We start from the raw sequence: 21868 nt of genomic DNA, 5'->3' as shown, positions 1-21868 counted from the left end.
GTACAAACCGTATTTTCTATCCCCCTACACTGCCCCTGCCCCTAAACCTACCCATCACAGGAAACATTCTGCATTTTTACTTTATAAAAAATGTATTATATATTATGAATATTGTTGGCCCCTTGACGAATTGCTTTGTTCCTTTCTTGTAGATCGCTTTGGATAAAAGCATCTGCTACATGCATAAATTAAAATTATATTTTTTAATGTAATTAGATATTTTCATGCATCAACTCACTTTGTGGTTAAAAATGTGATATTATAACAGCAACATGTTGTTTTTAAACTTAAATAATTCACTTTAATATTGTCACTGTATTAAAATATTATTTGAAAAATTAAACTTTTTTTGACTTTTTATATCCATTTTTTGTGATATATAAACCTGAATGAAACATTTTAAATTAAGATTTATTCCTAAAGCAATTTTCCCATTAAACTCAACTGTTTTGCAGACATGAAACTGTTTTGCAGCTCCTCGATAGTTTAAACCCATGGGAAGAAGAGAGTAAGCCTTTTTTTTTCTAGTCATCATTAAAGGTCAGTTTTGATCACAGTGATTATTTGGCTCTAGTGCACAGTCCCGAAGTCCAAATTGTGTTGAGCACTTGAAGAAATAGCTTTATTAAAAGAAAAAAATTGACTTCTATAGTACTCTAAAGTATCAGTTGTACAGTTGTGCTTTTCCCCCATTTTGGAATTGATTCTCTTCCACCTTCAGACTCTTTTCATCTATATATATATATATTACCCCCATTCTAGTTATTTAAATATCTTCCCCTGGGATGGGCTGTACATAAACTATGAATAATGATTAGCTTACACCTGTTTGTCTTTTGAAAATAAACAATTTGTACATCCACAAACATTTTTTAGGTGAAGCACAATAACCTTTGAAAAATTGTAAAAACAAAAAAACAAAACAAATGCAATTTATTTTGTAGTAGTTTGTGTGTAATGGGGGATTTGTACCTCCTCCTAAAGGGGAAACTATTTTTAGAAGCTCACAAGTTGTGGGCTTTAAAATTCCAAAATGTGTCTGATGTGGGAGGTGGGCTGACTATGTGCTCGGGTTACAATATTGTGTGTAACTCAATACTGATCCATGTTCAATTGAGATTTTGGACGCCGGCAGCTGCATGCCATGGAACATATTCTTCCCTCAGCTGTGCTCAACAGGACAACAACATGGTGCCTTTCGCTGTTATTTATGTTATAGACACTGATATGCAGCCTGTATTCCTCATTTGATCAATACCGTGTTGTGTGATGCTGATTTAGTTGTGCTGGTGGGGTCTGTGATTACTGGATATTAGCACCTGCTGTTCTTTTGTCCACCCACATGCCAGATCTAAGCCATATCTCAGTGTCCAGCCACAGGCCTACACACACAAGCACAAAGACCTTTCCATGTGGGCACAAACACATGCATTAATTCACTCAGACAGAATGAACAACACACACATACTAACACACCCACATCTGTGTCCACCCATGTCTTTCAGGAGCCAGCAAATGAGTGGCTCACCCCGACGCACGCTCTGCAGTACAATACAAACCCTCTAGTGACACATCATTTAAACTCGCCCTGAGAGAGGATAGATTAAAAAAAATCAGCAAAAGTATAGGTAAATTCATAGTCTACCTGGACTTGGTGAACTATTTAAATAGTGTGATATAGCTGAAGCAAGATTGCAGCTGCAAGTTTGGACATCAACAACTAGCATATTGAAGCATTCACATTCAGTCACCACAGTAAAAATATATTATTTGCTGGTTTGATTACACTTTATTTTATATTTTGTCCCTGTTACAGTACACCGATCATGTATAACATTATGGCGCTAAAGTAAATAACACTGATCATCTCTTCATCACGGCACCTGTTAGTGGGTGGGATATATTAGGCAGCAAGTGAACATTTTTCCTCAATGTTGATGTGTTAGAAGCAGGAAAAATGGGCAAGTGTAGGATTTGAGTGAGCTTGATAAAGGCCAAATTGTGATGGCTATATGACTAGGTCAGAGCATCTCCAAAACTGCAGCTCTTGTGGGGTGTTCCAAGTGGTCCGAAGAAAGAACAGTGGTGAACTAAACAGGGTCAGGGTCATGGGCGGCCAAGGCTCATTGATGCACGTGTGGCGTGAAGGCTGGTTCGTGTGGTCCAATCAAACAGAAGAGCTACTGTAGCTCAAATTGCTCAAGAAGTTAATGCTGGTTCTGACATACTGTAAAGGTGTCAGAATACACAGTGCATCGTATTTTGATGCGTATGGGGCTGTATAGCCGCGGACCAGTCAGGGTGCCCTTGCTGAACCCTGTCCACCACCAAAAGTGTGTGTGTGTGCGTCGCTTACCTGGGGAACACATGGCACCAGGATGCACTATGGGAAGAAGGCAAGCTGGCAGAGGCAGTGAGATGCTTTGGGCAATGTTCTGCTGAGAAACCTTAGGTACTGCCATCCGTGTGGATGTTACTTTTACATGTACCACCTACCTAAGCATTGTTTAGACCATGTACACCCTTTCATGGAAACGGTATTCACTGGTGGCTGTGGCCTCTTTCAGCAGGATAATGTGCCCAGCCACAAAGGCAAAAATGGTTCAGGAATGGTTTGAGAAACATAACAAGATCTCAATCTAATAGAGCATCTGTGTGATATGCTGAACAAAAAATTCTGACCCATTGAGGCCCCACCTCACACCTTACAGGACTTCAATAATCTGCTACTAACATCTTTGTGCCAGATACCACAGCACACCTTCAGGGTTAGGATTTGTTTAAAAGTTAGTTGCATGTAAGTATGCATCATTTACTGTTTTTATTATGGTAAGCACATGCAAAAATGTAACAACGACGCTGTAAAATAAAGTGTTACCGCTGGTTTTGCAAAAATCTAAACAAATTAGGTTGTGATTGTTGTTTTATGCTTCAGAGTACACCAATAGCATTATAATATAAAGGCATAGTCATTTATCTTCCTTCAGGATTGTCAAGAAACCAGTCAGATATTCTCATTATATTTTAAAAGACAATGCGTCTTTAATCTTGTGATGTGTAGAAGATTGCAATAATTTTTTGGGCAAATTGTTTTAGTTTGAATTATTAATTTTTTTTTTTTTTACAATTATATTAAGTTATTTTATTTTACTTCTGCATTAATATCATGTATTTTATTCTGGAGTTTGAGTAGACAGACAGACAGACAGACAGATAGATAGATAGATAGATAGATAGATAGATAGATAGATAGATAGATAGATAGATAGATAGATAGATAGATAGATAGATAGATAGATAGATAGATAGATAGATAGATAGATCGATGACAGACAGACAGATAGATAGATAGATAGATAGATAGATAGATAGATAGATAGATAGATAGATAGATAGATAGATAGATAGATAGATAGATAGATAGATAGATAGATAGATAGATGTTTACATGATATTAATCTATTGGTCGAGCTTAGCGCGTTTCCAGGTTGTAATCACAGCGAACTGCTCATATTGACTGATCTACTTTGTTGCGTATGTGGGCAGGTTGGCCTTGGACACAGTTGCTGTTTCACCTAGTAACGGGATATATGTTTCACTCTGTGACGCGGTCATTGCAGCACTGTCCCACACAGAACTGTTGCCAGCCGAAGTCATTTTTCCAGCCTCCGAGCCCTCCTGCGCCTCCTCCTTCGCGCGTAACGCCATGAGTTCGATCTCATGCTTGGCAGCGGTTTCAAGTACACGCTGCTTACTGTACACAATGACGAAGTTGTTAATAATCGGGTGGATTGGCAACGCGATAGCTATTACGCCACACAGAAAACTGACAGCGGCGTTACACCTGCCTAGCGTGGTTTTAGGGTAGATGTCTCCATACCCTACAGTAGTCATAGTAATGATGGCCCACCAGAAGGACTGTGGGATGCTGGTGAACATGGTCTCTGGGTGGTTCTGCTCCATTGTGTATCCCAGCGCCGAGAAAAGGAAAATCCCCACGCTCATGTACATGAGCAGCAGACCCAGCTCTTTCAGGCTGCTTTTGAGCGCGAAAGTGAGAGTTTGCAGGCCTGATGAATGGCGCGCAAGTTTGAAGATGCGTGCAATGCGCATGATGCGTAACGCCTGTACAGCCTGCTGGACATTGGCGAGCTTCATCAAAGCAGTGCCCAAATACGTAAGAATCAAAACTACGTAAAAAGGCATGATGGCTAGAAAATCTACTATATTCATGAATGAAAACACAAAGTGCAATCTGTTCGAAGAGGACACGAGGCGCAAAATATATTCCACGGTGAACCAGATGATGCAAGCCGCCTCGATGGACTCAAGGGTCGGGTGTTCCACCAGGTTACCCTGGGCATCTTTCACTTGGAGCTCCGGGATGGTGCTCACACACATGACCACAGAGGAGAGCAGGATGAACGCGAACGACACAACTGCGATTACGCGCGCGGCTAAAGATGACTCTGGTTTCTCCATGAGCTTCCACAGGAACGCTTGGCACCTCTGGCCTCTTGTGATCGTCGCATCCTCCTCCAGGTCGTCCAGGATAGTTTTGACCTTCTCTGCTATTTCCGCCAGCTCACTCTCCACCTCATTTAAATTACTTATGCAGCATTCATCCAGATACTCCGTGTCGATCACCCAATAGTCCATCTCTCTCATGAAGCACATGGGACATATTCCTCGCTTCATGTGAATCTCTCCGTAGTAATACAGCTCTAGGATGCATTTAAAAGCCTCTGGGTCTCTGTCGAAGTAAAACTCTCGCTTTAAGTCGTCGTAGTCATCGCAGAGCGCAGAGAGATCTTCTTTTGTGGATTCCATGGAGCGGTTCACCAGCTCCGCCAAACGCGTCTCGGGATATCGGTTCAGCACGTCCCCGTAGAGAATGTGCTTGACACCACCGATGTTCACAGCAATCTCCGTCTCGTCGCTCGCCTCTGAGCCGTTACAGTCCGCGTAACGAGTCCTCGGGAACTCCCACATGTCATCTAATACAATCCAATTTAAAAAACAACAAAAAGGTTTTTAATGTAGAGGACCATATGTTATAAAAAGTAACATATTAGATACATCGTTTAGAAGAGGCCGGGGCTAGACAATGTCACATTTTTAGGCTGTCTCAACCCGATCACATGTAAATGCGTATAAACAGTACACTGTAAAAAATAATACCCTATATCTACTCAATAAAATTGTGGCAACAGATTACAAGCAATGTTATTAATTAAATTCAACACACTTAAAAATTGAGTTAGAATTAATCAAATGAGCACATTAAAAATTAACTATTCAAAATGAGTAACTGCAAACATCACACAAAATAATTAAGTAAAATTTAAACAAAAATATTGGTTTCCTTGGACAAAAACCTGACTATGGTAATGAATACTACTTAATGGAATTGTTTTGATTTAACACAAAATTAAGTTGGTATTATTATTTTTAATGAGTGGATTAATTAAAATAATTTAATTAAATCTGATTGCAGGTATGAATAACAGACAGACATCAAAGATGAATTACAAACTCATTTTATTGCCAACAAGTCACAAATTTTGTATTCCCAGTGTGAACATTGACTATTCTTTACCATCAGAACTGCAACTTCAAGGCCTGTGAGAACTTCCATGCATTCGATAACAATTCCAGTGTCATTTGGACTGTCACTTTTAGCTCCTGTCCTGGTCACAATTACTGCCATCAAAAGCTGTTCAATTCCTGACTGTTCTTCATTTTCCTTCAATCATAAACAGCAGTGAGACTCAAAACCTAAGAAATACTGATTAAAAGAGAGAATCTGAAACTATTTGTATCTTACAATACTGATCAAACAAGTTAAGTCCAGTCAACAATATTATGGTTAAGTAACCAACAATAATTTATTTAAATTCACACATTTGGTATATTGAAATTAAGTTTGCATACGTTGAATTCTTTGATGAGATCTCCTGTACGTTCCCCAAGGAATTCTGTCATGCAGCGGATGTCCACCTCTCGCCATATCAGCAGGACAATGTTCATCCTAAAAGAAAGAAATTAATTAATGATATCTCCTCTAAGGGCCGTGACATTTACCTAACATGCTCTAAACAGTGCCAATAGCATAGCAACACCCTGGACAAGCAATCAAAATCAACAGCACATTTTAGATAAGTTAAATATGTGAAAAATAATGCTTTTTCCTTTAAAATTTACTGAAGAAAACCAGATTAAAGGGTTAGTTCACACAAAATAAAATTTCATGTACTCACCCACGTCATCCGAGACCCATTTTTTGATTAAATCTGATCCACACATAGGCAGCAACGACAATGCACCTTTAAGGTCCAATAGGCCCTATATATTAAAAATGACATTCATATTACATCAAGTAGACAACTTGGACAATTTACAACAGCTTTTTCAAATATAAATTACATAATAGTCCTTACCTTTGTCAGAAATGAGTCTGCATCGAGGAACTCCAGTGCATGTGTGCCTCGTGCTGTGAGCTGCATTAAGCATGCGTTTTAACAGGAAATGCTTCTAAATTGAAAACAGCTCATTTGTATCATGTTGGATTAATTCAATATTCTCTCGAGTTGAAATTATTCAAAAATAATAGCTAAATCCTTAACAACCACATTTAGTAGATTTTATTCCAGTAATTTTTAAATAATTTCAATGCAAAAAACTGTCAAAAAAACAAGAAATTAATTTTGTTAAATAAAGTTTACATATGAAATTCAATGAAATCTACAAACCCACAGATTGACTTTTTACAGTGTACGAGTGTGCAATGTCGTGGAATGTATACGCCAAAACTCATTTTGGCGTGCATGATACGCTGTTTTTCGCGTGCATATCATACGCACTTTATGGCGTATATATGACACTCTCTTTGGTTTAGGGTGGTGGGGTGGGGGGTTAGTATGTATAATACGCCATAAAAAGCGTATCATATGCACTTTTCCACCGTTATTGACCTTTTCATTCGCCAACACATCGAAACCTGCAATTATAATATATAGGACAACAAAGATGACTAAAACTTCAATATAAAATCATTGTGTGGTCAATTTAAAAAAATAAAATAAAATCATTGTTGTGTTCATTTATAACATTTTAAATGCACATGACAACTTGCCCAGATCTGACTGGAATTGAAACGTAGAGAAAAGAAAAAACTGAGAGAAGTTGTGCTCCCAAGTCATCTCACTAGCAAAAAGTGTCCCAATCACCCTGAATTCACAAAATACCCTGATTATCCAGTCAAAAACACAATTAGCATTTATAGTTAATTCGATGTTCAATCCACTGCTAGGACTTTTGACTCAAACTCTTCTGAAATACAGCACCGTGACAGCTTCTGCATGTGACTAGTCCCGGTCCCCCAGTTTCTAAATGTGTATAGGTTACGGAAGAGGACAGAAACTAATGTGTAGGCTACACTTTAAGATCAAATGTGTTAATTAAAATATATTTGGCAAAATTTATTTTTAAGGGGTTCGATAACCTACATTATTCAAATATATTTAAAACATCCTATGATTTACATAAAGTCGTGTTGTTCGCATTAATAATAGCGCTCCACGTTATTAATTATGTTCTAACGTAATTAAAGGCTCGGTTGTTATAAAACTTACTTATATTTGGACCAAACCCTGTGAAGAAAATCTCAAAAAGCTTCTGACTTCTGTTGATATCCGTGTGAAGAGCTGAATAAATCCGAAAGAGCGTTAAAGACTGGTGAGAGGATCAAAACTAAGGTGTGTGTGTGTGTGTGAGGTGGAGCAGGCGTGATGGGAGGGGTAAAGACAGTCATAATTTATGTTTTCGAAATGAACGACAGCCTGCAACTCATGCAGTCATAAAACACATGCCATTTTTGCAGTCGTTATAATTGATAGAAGTGCATTTCAAAATACCGGTAGGCTAGTGTTGTCGACATATTTAGCCTATTCAACATTTTGTTCAGACATGTTTACAATGTTAATACGCCAAAAAGTAATGTGTTTTTGTGTCAAACATTGATTTCTCCACAACGGCACACTAGCAAACATTTTAGAAATATGTATATTAAAAAAATCTCCCTCTAGTTTTGAAAAGTGCACACTGCAGGGCAGCAAGTTGTGCCACGTGATACGAATCGGAAAATACTGTTTAGCTTTTGCCGTCCATATACGCGACATGTTTATTAAATCATTTTAATGCAAATGTGTTTTAACCATTTGAAGTACTAAAAATGAGTTATTTTATCCCAAAACGTCCCCATACAATTCCAACTGCAGCGCTACAATTTTGAGGTATTAAATTAAACCCTGCGCCATGTTCTTTATCTGCGGAAAGAGATGCACCTGTCATCAACGTGGTCTCAAAATAAAGATGGATCACTTTAGCCCCTAGATAGATAGACAGACAGACAGACAGACAGACAGAAAAACATGACAGACAGACAAGATAGATAGATCGATATAGATAGATAGGCTACCGTAGACAGATAGATAGATAGATAGATAGATAGATAGATAGATAGATAGATAGATAGATAGATAGATAGATAGATAGGCTACCGTTGACAGATAGATAGATACCGTAGATAGATAGATAGATAGATAGATAGATAGATAGATAGATAGATAGATAGATAGATAGATAGATAGATAGATAGATAATCACATTTATATTGATCTGTTTTATTTCTGAAGTAGGCTATAGTTTATTATTTTGAAGTTAATCAAGAATCACTCTTTTGACGTTAATTCTTGCAGTTTTACATAGATTGGTCTTTGGATACTGTTGCTATATCACCAAATAACAAGGATATATGTGTTACTAAGTGGTCACACCAGCACAATCCCGCACGGAATGGTTGCCATCAGAAGCCTGTGATGGCATTTCCCCAGCCTCCTGCGCTTTATCCTCCGCGAGCGCCACGCGTTCGATCTCTTGCTTAGCAATGATTTCCAACACATTCTGCTCCTTGTAAATGGTGACGAAGTTGTTTATGATCAGGTTAAGTGGCAACGAAATAGCTAAGATGCCACACAGAAAACTTACAGCAGCGGCACACTTGCCCTGTGTGGTTTCAGGGTACATGTCTCCATAACCCACTGTGGCCATGGAATTGATGGCCCACCATAAGGACGATGGGAGGCTGGTGAACATGGTCTCTGGGTGGTCCTGCTCCATTATGTATCCCAGCTCCGCGAACAGGAAAATCCCAACGCTCATGAACATGAGCAGGAGACCTAGCTCTTTTAGGCTGTCTTTAAGCGCTAATGCAATAGTTCGCAGACCTGATGAATGGTGCGCAAGTTTGAAGACGCGCGCTATTCGCATGACGCGCAACCCAAAGCGCATGGCACGCAACACCCGTGCAGTCTGATGGACACTGCCCTGCTCTATCATGAAAGTTTTCATAATCAACATTATGTAAAAGGGTATGATGGTTATAAAGTCTATTATATTCATGAAGGATCTCGCAAAGCGCACTTTGTTCGAAGAGGACACGAGGCGCAAAATAAATTTGGCGGTGAACCAGGTGATGCAAGTCTTCTCGATGGCCTCAATGATCGGGTTTTCGACCAGGTTACCCTCAGCATCTTGCACTCGGATCTCCGGGATGGTGCTCACACACATGATCACAGTGGAGAGCAGGACGAACGCGATCGACATAACTGATATTACGCGCGCGGCTAAAGATGACTCCGGTTTCGAAATAAGCCTCCGCAGGAACACTTTCCACCTCTGGCCTCTAACGTTCGTGACACTCGCTTCCTTCTTCAGGCCGTCCAGAATGCCCTGGACTTTCTTTGTTATTTTCGCCAGTATAGTTCCCACCTCATTTAAATTACTTCTGCAGCATTCATCCAGATGTTCCACGTCGATTCCCCAATAGTCCATCTCTCTCATGAAGCACATGGGACATATGCCTCGCTTCATGTGAATCTCTCCGTAGTAATACAGGTCTAGGATGCATTTAAAAACGTCTGGGTCTCTGTCGAAGTAAAACTCTCGCTTTAAGTCGTCGTAGTCATCGCAGAGCGCAGAGAGATCTTCTATTGTGGATTCCATGGAGCGGTTCACCAGCTCCGCCAAACGCGTCTCGGGATATCGGTTCAGCACGTCCCCGTAGAGAATGTGCTTGACACCACCGATGTTCACAACAATCTCCGTCTCCTCGCTCGCCTCTGAGCCGTTACAGTCCGCGTAACGAGTCCTCGGGAACTCCCACATCCCACCAACTGATGATCCAGAATTAAAACAAATGACAGAACTGAATGTTACGTAAAGCAACATGCCATTGACTAGTACAATGTAGTGTATATTTGCCTCAAAAACAGGGCACAGGAGGCTAAACCACGAGGCGATTATGAAATACAAAACAATTCATCAGGCAAAACTTTAAAATGTAAAAAATAAACATTTCAGATCTATTGTTTAGGTAAACATTTATTATATTTAAAAATCATGTGACATTTTGCTCAACCATATAGCTACTACTTTTACCCTAAAGGCAAACTGTTTGATTACGTTAGTTAACTCTTGTCTGATTGATTGTACGTTATGCTCCTGTGGTAATATTGTGTTTACACAATAGCCGTAGCAACAATATGATATGACATTAGAAGTTTAGTTTAGAAACCGGAAACAAAGTTAAAATAATAAAGACAGTTATGGTAAAACTTACTTATGTTATCTGTGAGGAAAGTGTAGAAAAGCGTTACGGATCGTGTTTTGTTTAATGCTAGTGCGCTGCTTTTCAACAGTTCTAAAGCCCTAGACCGTTGAGCTCGCGCTCGCATCTTTTAAAGTCCAAGTTTTAAAAAACGCGTGTCGTCTGTGTTGCAATGTGTTGCCCATTGCAATCTCACGCACACGCAGTCATAAACATGAATGATATATATCTTTATGCCCCTATTTTTAATTGAATATATGCCACAATAGCAACACTATATTCAACCTGAATGATTACAATCAATTAGCATATATATTTTAATGAACAGCAATGAAATGTACACATAACTTATGGGATTTTTTACAATAATAACCAATGAATTAAAATAAAATGTTATATTATTACATTAACACTTGTAACCAGATCTATCTGTGTCCTTCTGTCCCACACAGAATGGTATTACACGCATACAGTGCTTTTATTTGGGGTATATTATTCAGAAATATCCCCATCTAGTGTTTTAAAGTGGTAACTGCAGTGCAGTAAATTGAGTTAGTTGATAAAATTGACAAATTCTCATTACCTTTGCAGTCCACCCACTACTTACACACTTAGCAATTCAGGTTTTAAAATTAATATTTTCAGATTTTTGTGTTGAAAATGGTTTATTTCTTTCCCATAACTGGAGCTTGAACAGTGTTATATTTCCATCATGTAGATGCATTATTTTTCTCAGGTATATCACATGGGGAACTGCCTCATTCTTGTGGTCTGTTTTTCCGTCTCAGCCACTGGCCTATCAGGAGAAATCAAGTTAGATGATTTGAAGCTAAAAGCCAAACTTAAACTTAATATCATGTAACACACCCAGTCACCTTGGAGGAAGTATAAAGATGCAGTAGCTGTCTGAGCTCAGTATTCTGTTGTTGTACATTCTGCGTTTCCACCAGAAGCTCAGACCTTTCAGTCAGTGCAGTACTGAGGATAAAACATCATCATTACTAATACAGGTTTAAGTCAAAAATATAGTTCTTGATATGGGTGCAATATGCTGTAAAGTATGACATGCACACTTACTGGTACTTGTTGAGAGCTGTATCTAGAGCACTCCAGAGCTTGAGTTTGGACTCTGGCATGACATTAGCTATGCTTTCCCAATATGCATCATCCTCTGAGTCATCTCTCATCTCCAACCCCAAAACACTGCTCTTCTGCGAGACCTGAACATCACTGGACACATAATACCATATTGCAGATTTTAAGGAACATGTGATGACAGAAACGTTTAGGTTTGAAACATGGTGGAAGTGCACTGACCGTCTGCAGTATTGGGCGGTAAAATCTTTCAGAGCTACTAGTAGCTCATTATGATGGATGAGGTCAGAGGGTTCTTTAACTGATTCTCCCTGCTCACTGGTTGTCTCTTCTTCCTAACAAGGACAAAAGAGAAGCGGAACATGTTGTGTTATGATTCCAGAGTGGCACAATGAGAGGTGGAACTCAGGTGATGGAATCAACTTTTACCTCCATCTGTTCCCTCTGCTCTCCACCATGTTGTTTGTAATTCATAAAGAACTCAGCCATTTTATATGCATCCACCTCGCTCTCAATCCCAATTGCCTGAGTGCATAAAACAAAGTGCAACTTTTTGATTCAAACATTTTTGCCTAATTGTGTGGTTCATTTTTACAAGACATTATTCAAAGTCACTATCTATGCACCTCTGTTACTTCTGCTTCTCACAAATAAAATGTTAGTTAGATTTGATTAAATTCTTTTTTTAAGCATTTTAAATAACAATGCTAATAAAAAAATAAAAAAATAATAATTGTACTTACTGAGAAAATGGCATCTAGCTTTATAAGCGACTGTTCATTCTTCTCCAGTTGAGATAACAGTTTTAGAAGTTTACTCTCTACAAGAAACCCCTGAGAGAGAAATGATATCACAATAGTTTAAAAATAAAGAGCATACATGCAATGGTGATTTTTTAAATAGATTTTTTAAAAACATGTCTGTTGTAGGTTTAAAGTCATGAATTAAGAAAATTCTGATAACTTCCTTGTTAGTCAAAGAAAAACTTTTATTGACTCCAGGCCCAGCAAATGATCGATCTCAGAATGTGTCAAGCTGTGACGCCTCAACAGAAGAGGAACACCTGATTCTGTAGCCCCGCCCACCGACTCACGCCTGACATGACAGGCCTACATAGAGCTAAACCGGATCGATCTTCTAAGCAATAAACATGCCGCATAAGCTTTTTCAGATTATAATATTATGAATGCATGGATGAACCTTATTTTTAATGAATATATTTAGCTCACGTGGGGAAGACATTGTGCGTTTATTCCTTCATTTCACCACAGATTTGTTTGTAGACAAGAGACTGGATTTGCAGACAGGATGAGATTACATGAATGAATGAAGCAATACACTAATCCATGTAAAAATGTACTAGTATTGCATTGTTACAGATCGTTTGATATCTATTGATTGTGTACGTTTCTAACTGAACAGAACTTCCACAGTCACAGGCTGGAGAATCCTTTATTTGAGGTGTTGTTGGTTCATTATGGTGCAATTTGTGATCAGACTTGGACATGTTTGAGCAATGTGTTTTCCAGACAGGCTACTAAAACTGGCTGTCTGTCTTAAATAGTGAAATAACATACCTTTCTTGATGTGCGTTGTTCACTCTTGACTTGATATTTGAAGGAAAAATACAATCGCAAAGTTTTGAACATGCTGATTTGTCTGACTCTGCATTAGGCTTGTGTGAGTGTGTTATTGATGCATGCTTTATGTTCACCAATTGGGCGGGCCAAATAATAAAAAATAACATTCATATAATGATAAATCATTGTGTTGATAAAAGCATTTTGCGAGCGCTGTGGGACGAATCATTCCCGTTGCCGTTTCCCACACACTTTCAAAACAATTCCCACATGTACTGATGCTGAAGGGAAGCTGAGGCTCATAATAATATGAAAATCTTATTCAATCCTAGCCGTGGGCGCTTACTTCCAAGTTTTCAGTGCGGCACGCCCATAAAATCCGAGCCTTCAATGAAAGAGGCTCAAAACCAGGGTAGAAAATATCTGTATTTCAGGCCTGTTCCCTACCAGAATTTTTTACTTCCCTTCTATTATAGATTTATAGTCATTGTCATTGTTGAAATTAGGAGTTAAATATAACAAAATAGGGTCTAAAACTTCAATGGACACCACTGACTTTTACAACATGGACAAAACATTATAACATGTTTAAACATTATAAAATATATTCTTTTGTGTTCCATATAGTTGAATGAAAGTTATACAAGTTTGGAATGAAATGAGGGTAACCAAAACAAAATCACTACGAAATCAAAATTTATTATTCTTATTTTGTCATGGAATATTGCAGTATTTATCATAAATGATATATCCATGCACATATGTTTTTTTTTATTTATTCATACGCCCTCGTAATCCTCAAAAATAACGTCCTATCCCTCTTGTAACAACATCCCTTTTCTGATGACGTGTTTACTGGCATGAGGGCGGGACATCACAGCAATAGCGAACCACAACCATCTAACAATCCAATTCCCCATGGACAAAATCAACCCCTCCCCTAAATGTTATATTGTTCAAGAAGCCGTTTCACTCTGATATATATCAAAATAAGGAAGAAATGAGGAAGAAAAGGAAGGAAAAACTTCTTCTTCATGCTTATAACCATTTCATGCAATAACTTTGAGGCCATAACCCAAAAGACTCTGTATTCTAGGATATGTTTTTTTTTTTTTTTTTTTACATAGACATTTTCAAGATTTCAAGCAGCCAAAGGTGTCCCTAACTAAAGAATCAGCCACAAACACACACTCACCATTTCATCACATAGCAGCTCCAGAATTCTCTTCATTGTTCTCCTGTTAACTCCACCTCCAGTGTTCTCTAGGCTCTCAGATCCCTCTACTAAATTTTCTCTTGTTTCCTCTTGCAGGGTATCTGCAGCAGCTTGTGTGGCTGTCCTGATGGTCTGCTGTTTGATCGGACCGGAGCGTTCCATGAAGGGGACCGGAGGAGATACCCAAGCCAGACCCAGCTGCTGCTCGTGAAGAATTCGGTCTGTCTCCAGTGCCCTGTGTGCCAGGGCCTTAACCTCATCTTCACATATCAGCCATAACTTCTCAAAATGCTCGGCATCTAGCGCTGCAAAGTGCCTGCCCACACATTCAAACACAAGGTACGTCCAGGGAATCTCAATGTGTTTTTTAGGTCATAATACATGTAGGTTTGCTCACCTCGCTTTCTTCTGCATGTCTTTGTACTGCTGTTTGATGCGGGCATAGTCATTGCTCAGTGATTGACTGTCTGCTTTTGACTGTTTCTCCTGTTTGCTGCATTTGGACTTAAGATTGTTGAGAACATCTTGCATTCTGAAAAAATTCATATAAATTCTAAAGATAAGTCAAGAAAACTACTCACCAGTGTGAGATTACCAGACTAAATAAGATATTATAGATCCCAAAATGTCTTAAGTAACCTAAAATAATATGTTTTTTGTCTAAAGTAACTTGTTAGTAACTATGATACTTTTTAGGGTTCTTTGATAGAACCACATTTATTTGACATTGATTGGTCTTTACTGTCACTTTTGATTTAAAAAAGTGTTATATTTAATTATTAGTGTAAATCTTTCTGACCCTAAACTTTTGAATGGTAGTGTGTACTAAGATTAACCTGCAAAAATGTTGATACCTAATTATTTTCCTCTTCAGTATGGATTTTAAAATGGTGTTCTCTTCCTCTCTTTTCTTTAGCAACTCAAATTTGTACTGAAGTTTCTCTTCTTTCAAATAGTAGTTGAACTTCATCTCTTGTACCTTCTTCCTTAAATTCTGCACAGACACACAAAAGCAGAGTTTTATTCATACCTGTAGTATTACTGTATCTTCAGTCCCTGACAAAAGTCTTGTCGCTTGTGTACAAATTGACCTAAAGTGCCGCTGAAATATATTTCTAATCAAGATTTTTTTTTCCAAGAAATTGCTCATTTTAATCCCACCAGCTTTTATGATAATGTTTCAGTGAAAAACTAAACTTTCAAAAAGTATTCTAATATTCACAGCTTGGTAAAGCCCATTGAGTCAATTTTTGCAAAGACATAAGTGTTGTCACCTTGTCATATGAGATTCACCTGTGACTAATAATGGATCAATTAGGTCTCAAGTGTGTATAAAAAGAACCCCAGTACACTAGACCTTCACATCAACTGCAACTAGACCTCTGCAAACATGCCTAAGATTCACCCTGAGACTAAAGTTTTGATTATCAAGAGGCTGAAGACCAGATCCACTGCTGATGTGGCAGACACCTTCAATGTGTCTCAGTGTCAAGTACAGAGGATAAAAAAAAGATTTGAAGAGACTGGAGACGTTTTTGACAAGCCCAGGTCAAGCAGACCCCGCAAGACAACTGCTCGAGAGGACCGTTTGTTGGCTCGAAAATCCAAGGCCAGCCCATTTTCCACTGCAGCAGAGCTCCACGAGACCTGGTCATCTGAAGCCCCTGTGTCAACCAGAACAGTTTGTCGGATTCTGTCTCGAAATGGCCTCCATGGTCGAATCAGTGCCCGGAAGCCAGCACTAAACAAAAGACAATTGAAAAACCGTGTGGCATTTGCCAAGGCCCAGAGCCTGCTAAAAGGATGGACGCTGGAAAAATGGCAGAAGGTGGATTTTTCAGATGAATCTTCTGTTGAATTACACCACAGTCGCCGCAAATATTGCAGGAGACCTACTGGAGCCAGAATGGATCCGAGATTCACCCAGAAAACAGTGAAGTTTGGTGGCGGAAAAATCATGGTCTGGGGTTACATCCAAGTATGGGGGTGTGCGAGAGATCTGCAGGGTGGAAGGCTACATCAATAGTCTAAAATACCAAGAAATCTTAGCTACCTCTTATATTCCCAACCATAAAAGAGGCCAAATTCTGCAGCAGGACGGTGCTCCATCGCATACTTCCATCTCCACATCAAAGTTCCTCAAGGCGAAGAAGATCAAGATGCTCCAGGATTGGCCAGCCCAGTCACCAGACATGAACATCATTGAGCATATGTGGGGTAGGATATAAGAGGACGCATGGAAGACGAAACCAAAGAATATTGATGAACTCTGGGAGGCATGCAAGACTGCTTTCTTAGCTATTCCTGATGACTTCATCAATAAATTGTATGAATCCTTGCCAAACCGCATGGATGCATTCCTTCAAGCTCATGGAAGTCATACAAGATATTCAATTTGGATCTCACAGCACCACAACTTAATTTGCTGACATATTTTTGTATTTGCTGTAAATTTGTTCGATTTCTGTATAGGCGACAAAACTTTTGTCTTGCCAAAATTTGACCTTTCCGTCTTGATTAAATGCTAAATATTTTTTTCTGCGAACATTATTTATTTCAGTGCATTAAACATCATATGGGAGGGTTTTAGCTTTTCATATGAGCTATTTCTAACACCAATTAATTAATTAAAAGTCAGGTTAATATCAGGCATTTCGAGAAAATAGATAAGCGACAAGACTTTTGTCAGGGACTGTAGTTTATAGTTACGTGTAAGCAGTATAAGAGTTATTCTCATAATTATACCCATATAAAACTCACCTGTACTTCTGTATCTAATATAATTTTGTCTGTGTTGTATTCTTCAGCTGTTTGAACCCTTAGTTTCTGCAGCAAGTCCTCATACTCCTCAAGGAGACTTAAACCAGTCATCATGTTCCTCAGCTGCAGAGAAAATGCATCAATAGAACTTATACTTGATTTACTCCCTTGTGTATGTGTGTGTTACATATGTAACATGCTATACCTCTTTCTCACTACGTTCCTTCATCTGATGCTCCCATTTCTTCCTATGTTTGGTTAGCAACATTCTCCTCTCCTCATCAAACGAGTTCTTTAATGTTCATAGAAAATAAATTGTATATGACTGAAAACATTACACCTATGCATTCATACTTATTCCATTATGTATGTTGTAATAGCTTATTTATTTTTAAGCCAAATAAAGATTTATATCTGCAAAAATGGCCTCCAGCCAGCAGGGGGCAGTATTACACCTCAATCAGCTGGAGGTCCTCCCGGTATGACTTTTTTAGAATCGAGACCTGTTCTTCCATCCTCTCAGTCAGCAGGTCTATGTCATTACCCTGTCTTTTCAGGTCCTTCACATAGCGATCATCACTTGCTTTCAGCTCCTATATAAAAAACAACAACCTTAACCAATTCAACTCTGAAATCATTCAAAATATGCTGCATAGTTGAAGTGCTAATTTATTTAGAGACTCTATGTCTTGATAAATCTGTTGCAAGTGTGTGTTTACCTGCTGTAGCTCATTGATCAGTTTATTCTTGTCCGCTATAATCTGTTCACAGAGTTGTTGCTGGTTGTTCAGAGCATCTCTCAGATCTAGCGGGGTCTGTTTCATTTTTGCATCCGTCCATTTGCGAGTGATCTCTTCAAACTTTTCCTGACTGGATTTGGCTTCGTTTTCCAGCTTTTCTCTCCTTCACACAATCAAATGACAGCGTGAATACAAATGTCACAGGGGCATCATTTCAAAGGCTTATTGTCATTTTGTTTGTTTCTCCCAGCGTAAAATCATTTTAGTGATATTGTCTATGGAGACAAAAAAGTGTTTCATTGCATGTACCTTAGTCGACATGCTTCCTCTTGATCTGTTCTCCTGTCAGACTCTCTGGCGTCTGCAGCTACCTGAATGTTGGTCACCAGCTCTAAACCATCAGTTTTTAATTTTGTCATGTGCTGCAAAAAGAAGAGAGGGCAGTTTCCTGAAAATTTAATCTACCTCTTACACTGTAGTGTACCTTAAGTGCACAATAATCAGTATTTCAAAACTACAATACTCTCTTGTGTCATCACAGTTATTATATTTTTGTATGATAATGTCAATTATCTGAACAGACCATCATTAAACAGAATATATCCTCCTGAGAACCAGGGGAAAAAAAGTTTTGTAATTCTCCAGTATTTTGTATTTTTCCGTGTCATTACATTGTTTAGATCAAAAAAATGGAAAAATAACATTTTTGGAAAACAAACTTTTATTCATGTTATGTTCATGTTATCCATGTTATGTAGAGTAAATAAAAAGGCATGGATAGGCAAAATCAATATTTAGGTTTCAGGATTTTACAATTAAGTACAAAGATTATTATCAACTATTTTATGGAAGATATAACAGAATGATTCGATATATAATTTTGCTTAATGCAATATGTGTATGAAATGGCCATAAGCAGGTTTTTCCGATTCTATACAATGTAACGTTATCTACATTTGCATATTATTGAAAACATCTAATTTGCATATTAATGTGTTCTTGGGGCAACATGTAATTAAAAAAATAAGTGTAATAATGGGAGTAGTAATTGGTAAGATTTTTATAATATCTAATATTTTATAGGAATATTGAAATATAATGTATTTCCCTATTTATCAAGGGAAATTTATGAAATCGTTGGCCTGTTTCGTAAACAAAGTCTTATTTTGATTTGGAATATATTATTAATTATATTTCCATAAGAGTGTTACATTTGATTTGATTCCTAAATTATTGTCAGTCATTTTTAAAGTGCAAGGAGAGGCTGTCAATCTTTTGCCGTCTGTGAAAAGCCCTGAAAGTGCTGTTGACAAGGCATCCAGAATTTATTTGAGAAATGTTTTCAAATATAATGTTCTTATAAATATATAACGTTACTGACCCTTTCACTTTGCTCTACTTCCTTCTGACTTATCCGTGTTTCTTCTTTAATATCCTCCTTTTCATGGGAATCTTCACCAAGTTGTTGGCTGCAAAAAAATGATGCGTGTCATTGCACGTATAGTTTCTTTAAGATCTGAGAAGTAGACGTTTTGCTGACTTTAAGAAAAAGGGTTAACTGACTCTGAGCTAATGAGTAGATAAAATGTCTACCGTATTGTGGCCTCATTTCGTGCGGTCATGCGGAGGCGACGGGCTATAATTCTCTCCTCTTGGTTTGTAGACTCAACAGATGGCCCATGCTCTTCTGCCTCATCCTCTGCAAAAGGTTCGGGTAGCTGCATGTTCAGTTGCTTTAATAATCACTAGTCAGAAAATTAAAACATGAAGAGAAGGTGAAAGAGAGAATACTGCGCCCATTCGCCGAGTATTGTTTACAATAGCGTTGCTATGATACAGCCCAAGTGGCCGCGTGTTGATCCTGCAAGACCACATAGTAAAACTTGCTGCATAAAACTACTGTATATCATTGAACATCAGAAACAAACAAATTGAAGTACAGTAAAATTAACATGTTCTGTTTCAAAATAAAGGTATAGCCTATGGGAAATATATCAGGGAGAATAACCATTACACCTTGACGATTATCTTTTGATATTTTTTTCATCTTTACAAATTGTATGTTATTAGTCATGAATAACAATGAATGTTATTATTGTGAATATTTATAATTATATAATAGTATTATGAATTATTTTTATGATTCATGAAACTTACAATAAACACTTTGTAGACTAGGCTATATCTTCTTTTTCTTTCGGCTGTTAGCAACAGCGAATTATCTGCCTCCATCTAGACCGACGACTTTCATGTCCTCCTTCACTACATCCATAAACCTCCTCTTTGGTCTTGCTCTTGACCTCCTGCCTGCATGGCAGCTCTCAGCATCCTTTTACTGATATATTCACTATCCCTCCTCTAAACATGTCCAAACCATCTCAACCTGGCCTCTCTAACTTTGTCTCCAAAACATCTCACATGTGATGTCCCTCTGATGATCCTATCCATCCTCGTCACTCCCAAAGAGAACCTCAAAATCTTCAGCTCTGCTACCTCTTCCTCTTGTCTTTTCCTCAGTGCAACTGTCTCCAAACCATACAACTTTTATCACACAACAGACCTGACACTTTTCTCCACCCATTCCAACCTGCCTGCACACACTTCTTCACCTCTTTTCCATTCTCCCCATTGCTCTGGACTGTTGACCCTATGTACTTTAATCCTGCACCTTCTTTACCTCTTCTCCCTGTAACTTCATTGTTCCACTTGGTTCCCTCTCATTCACACAAATGTCTTGCTAGCCGTCATTCCTGTTCTCTCCAGAGCAAACCTCCACATCTCAAGACTTTCCTCCCCCTGCTCCCTGCTCTCACTACAGATCACAATGTCATCCGCAAACATAGTCCATGGAGAATCCTGTCTGACCTCATCTGTCAGCCTGTCCATTACCACCGCAAACAAGAAGGGGCTCGGAGCCGTTTCTTGATGCAGTCCCACCTTCACCGTGAAGTCCTCTGTCTCAACTACGGCACACCTTACCACTGTCCTACTGCTCTCATACATATCCTGGACCCAGTGGCGGCTTGTCAATAGAGGGCGCTGGGGCGCCGCCCCCATCACAATTCCAGAAATATACATGTATACAAAAATTATATAAAAATGAAATAAAAATAAAATAGTTTACTCATATGATGTATGAGTGGGTAATTAAGAGCCTCAGCATTTAATAAAAAAAAACTATTTTATATGTTTTTTAATGTTTCATGCGGTTTCATGGGCGAGGGACGCCGGACAAATGGATGTCTATCTCAGTCCATAAATCGTCGGGCAGCATGTGACCTGAAGCTGGTCTCTAATTGGTTTCTTAAAGATTCTCCTCCGGGCGCAGGTCGCTGCGTCCCTGGCGAATCAGAATTGCATACATGTTTTTTGATCCAATCTGATTGGTTCTCGTCAACTGTCATTCAATGTTACGCTCTTGGCCACTACTGCGAGAGAGCGTTGGTGACAACGTCACTCCGACCCCGCCCGCCTAAACATTCGTAGAGATGGCAGCAGTCAAACTAAATTCTGTGATTGATTTACAAAAAAATCCTTTCACAAGGCGTTCGCTGGAAGAAAAAATAAGAATTAAGGATCTCGGACCGGACCAGCCCGATTTACAAATTCAGCAGCAGTCCAGTGACAGAGGACGAAGCTACACTCGGAGCTTCACCTGCTCTCGTTATGAGAAAAGGAGGTGGCTGACTGGATGTGACGGTAGCATTGCCCTTTTTTTGCTTTCACTGTCTCTTATTTCAAAGTGAGTGAGAGGTGTTTTTCGACCTTGAAAAGAATAAAAACTTTTCTCAGAAACACCATGACCCAG

At 38.7% G+C, this 21868-nt stretch overlaps 2 protein-coding genes across 4 annotated transcripts; both read right to left on the bottom strand.

Annotated features, from left to right (window-relative positions):
- Window positions 1-3340: 3340 nt before the first annotated feature.
- Window positions 3341-10775, bottom strand: kcnf1a (potassium voltage-gated channel, subfamily F, member 1a). 3 transcript variants are annotated; one of them, XM_067417678.1, is made up of 3 exons: window positions 10682-10775; window positions 8838-10235; window positions 3341-4997 (listed from the first exon to the last, which is right to left on the bottom strand). In XM_067417678.1, exons 2-3 carry the CDS (start codon window positions 10225-10227, stop codon window positions 3523-3525), a joined length of 2865 nt encoding a protein of 954 aa, XP_067273779.1. In that variant the 5' UTR covers window positions 10228-10235; window positions 10682-10775; the 3' UTR covers window positions 3341-3522. The 3 variants fall into 3 exon arrangements, with proteins under 3 accessions (XP_067273779.1, XP_067273781.1, XP_067273780.1); XM_067417680.1 differs by lacking the exon at window positions 10682-10775 and having other exon boundaries at window positions 9049-9175; XM_067417679.1 differs by lacking the exons at window positions 8838-10235; window positions 10682-10775 and adding an exon at window positions 7635-7736.
- Window positions 10776-10915: 140 nt separating this feature from the next.
- drc1 (dynein regulatory complex subunit 1 homolog (Chlamydomonas)) lies at window positions 10916-19882 on the bottom strand. The gene is made up of 16 exons (XM_067417681.1): window positions 19654-19882; window positions 19442-19529; window positions 18370-18482; window positions 18040-18223; window positions 17776-17913; window positions 17526-17612; window positions 17321-17443; window positions 15415-15554; window positions 14958-15092; window positions 14540-14876; window positions 12508-12597; window positions 12194-12289; window positions 11987-12099; window positions 11747-11899; window positions 11545-11647; window positions 10916-11465 (listed from the first exon to the last, which is right to left on the bottom strand). The coding sequence occupies exons 1-16, from the start codon at window positions 19782-19784 to the stop codon at window positions 11454-11456; spliced, it is 2043 nt and encodes a 680-aa protein (XP_067273782.1). The 5' UTR covers window positions 19785-19882; the 3' UTR covers window positions 10916-11453.
- Window positions 19883-21868: the final 1986 nt, after the last annotated feature.

This window comes from Pseudorasbora parva, chromosome 15 (assembly GCF_024679245.1).
Source record: "Pseudorasbora parva isolate DD20220531a chromosome 15, ASM2467924v1, whole genome shotgun sequence".
NCBI lineage: Eukaryota > Metazoa > Chordata > Actinopteri > Cypriniformes > Gobionidae > Pseudorasbora > Pseudorasbora parva.
Note: the sequence above shows the minus strand (reverse complement) of the source record. Positions and strands in the feature narration are given on the sequence as shown.

Coding starts and splice junctions, on each gene's coding strand:
- kcnf1a (XM_067417678.1), bottom strand. CDS start 10,227: ATGTGGGAGTTCCCGAGGACTCGTTACGCGGACTGTAACGGCTCAGAG. Junction 4,998..8,837: donor TTCCGTGCGGGATTGTGCTG/GTGTGACCACTT, acceptor GGATTGTATTAG/ATGACATGTGGGAGTTCCCG.
- drc1 (XM_067417681.1), bottom strand. CDS start 19,784: ATGCAGCTACCCGAACCTTTTGCAGAGGATGAGGCAGAAGAGCATGGG. Junction 19,530..19,653: donor CGAAATGAGGCCACAATACG/GTAGACATTTTA, acceptor ATTTTTTTGCAG/CCAACAACTTGGTGAAGATT. Junction 11,900..11,986: donor ACCGCCCAATACTGCAGACG/GTCAGTGCACTT, acceptor TTATGTGTCCAG/TGATGTTCAGGTCTCGCAGA.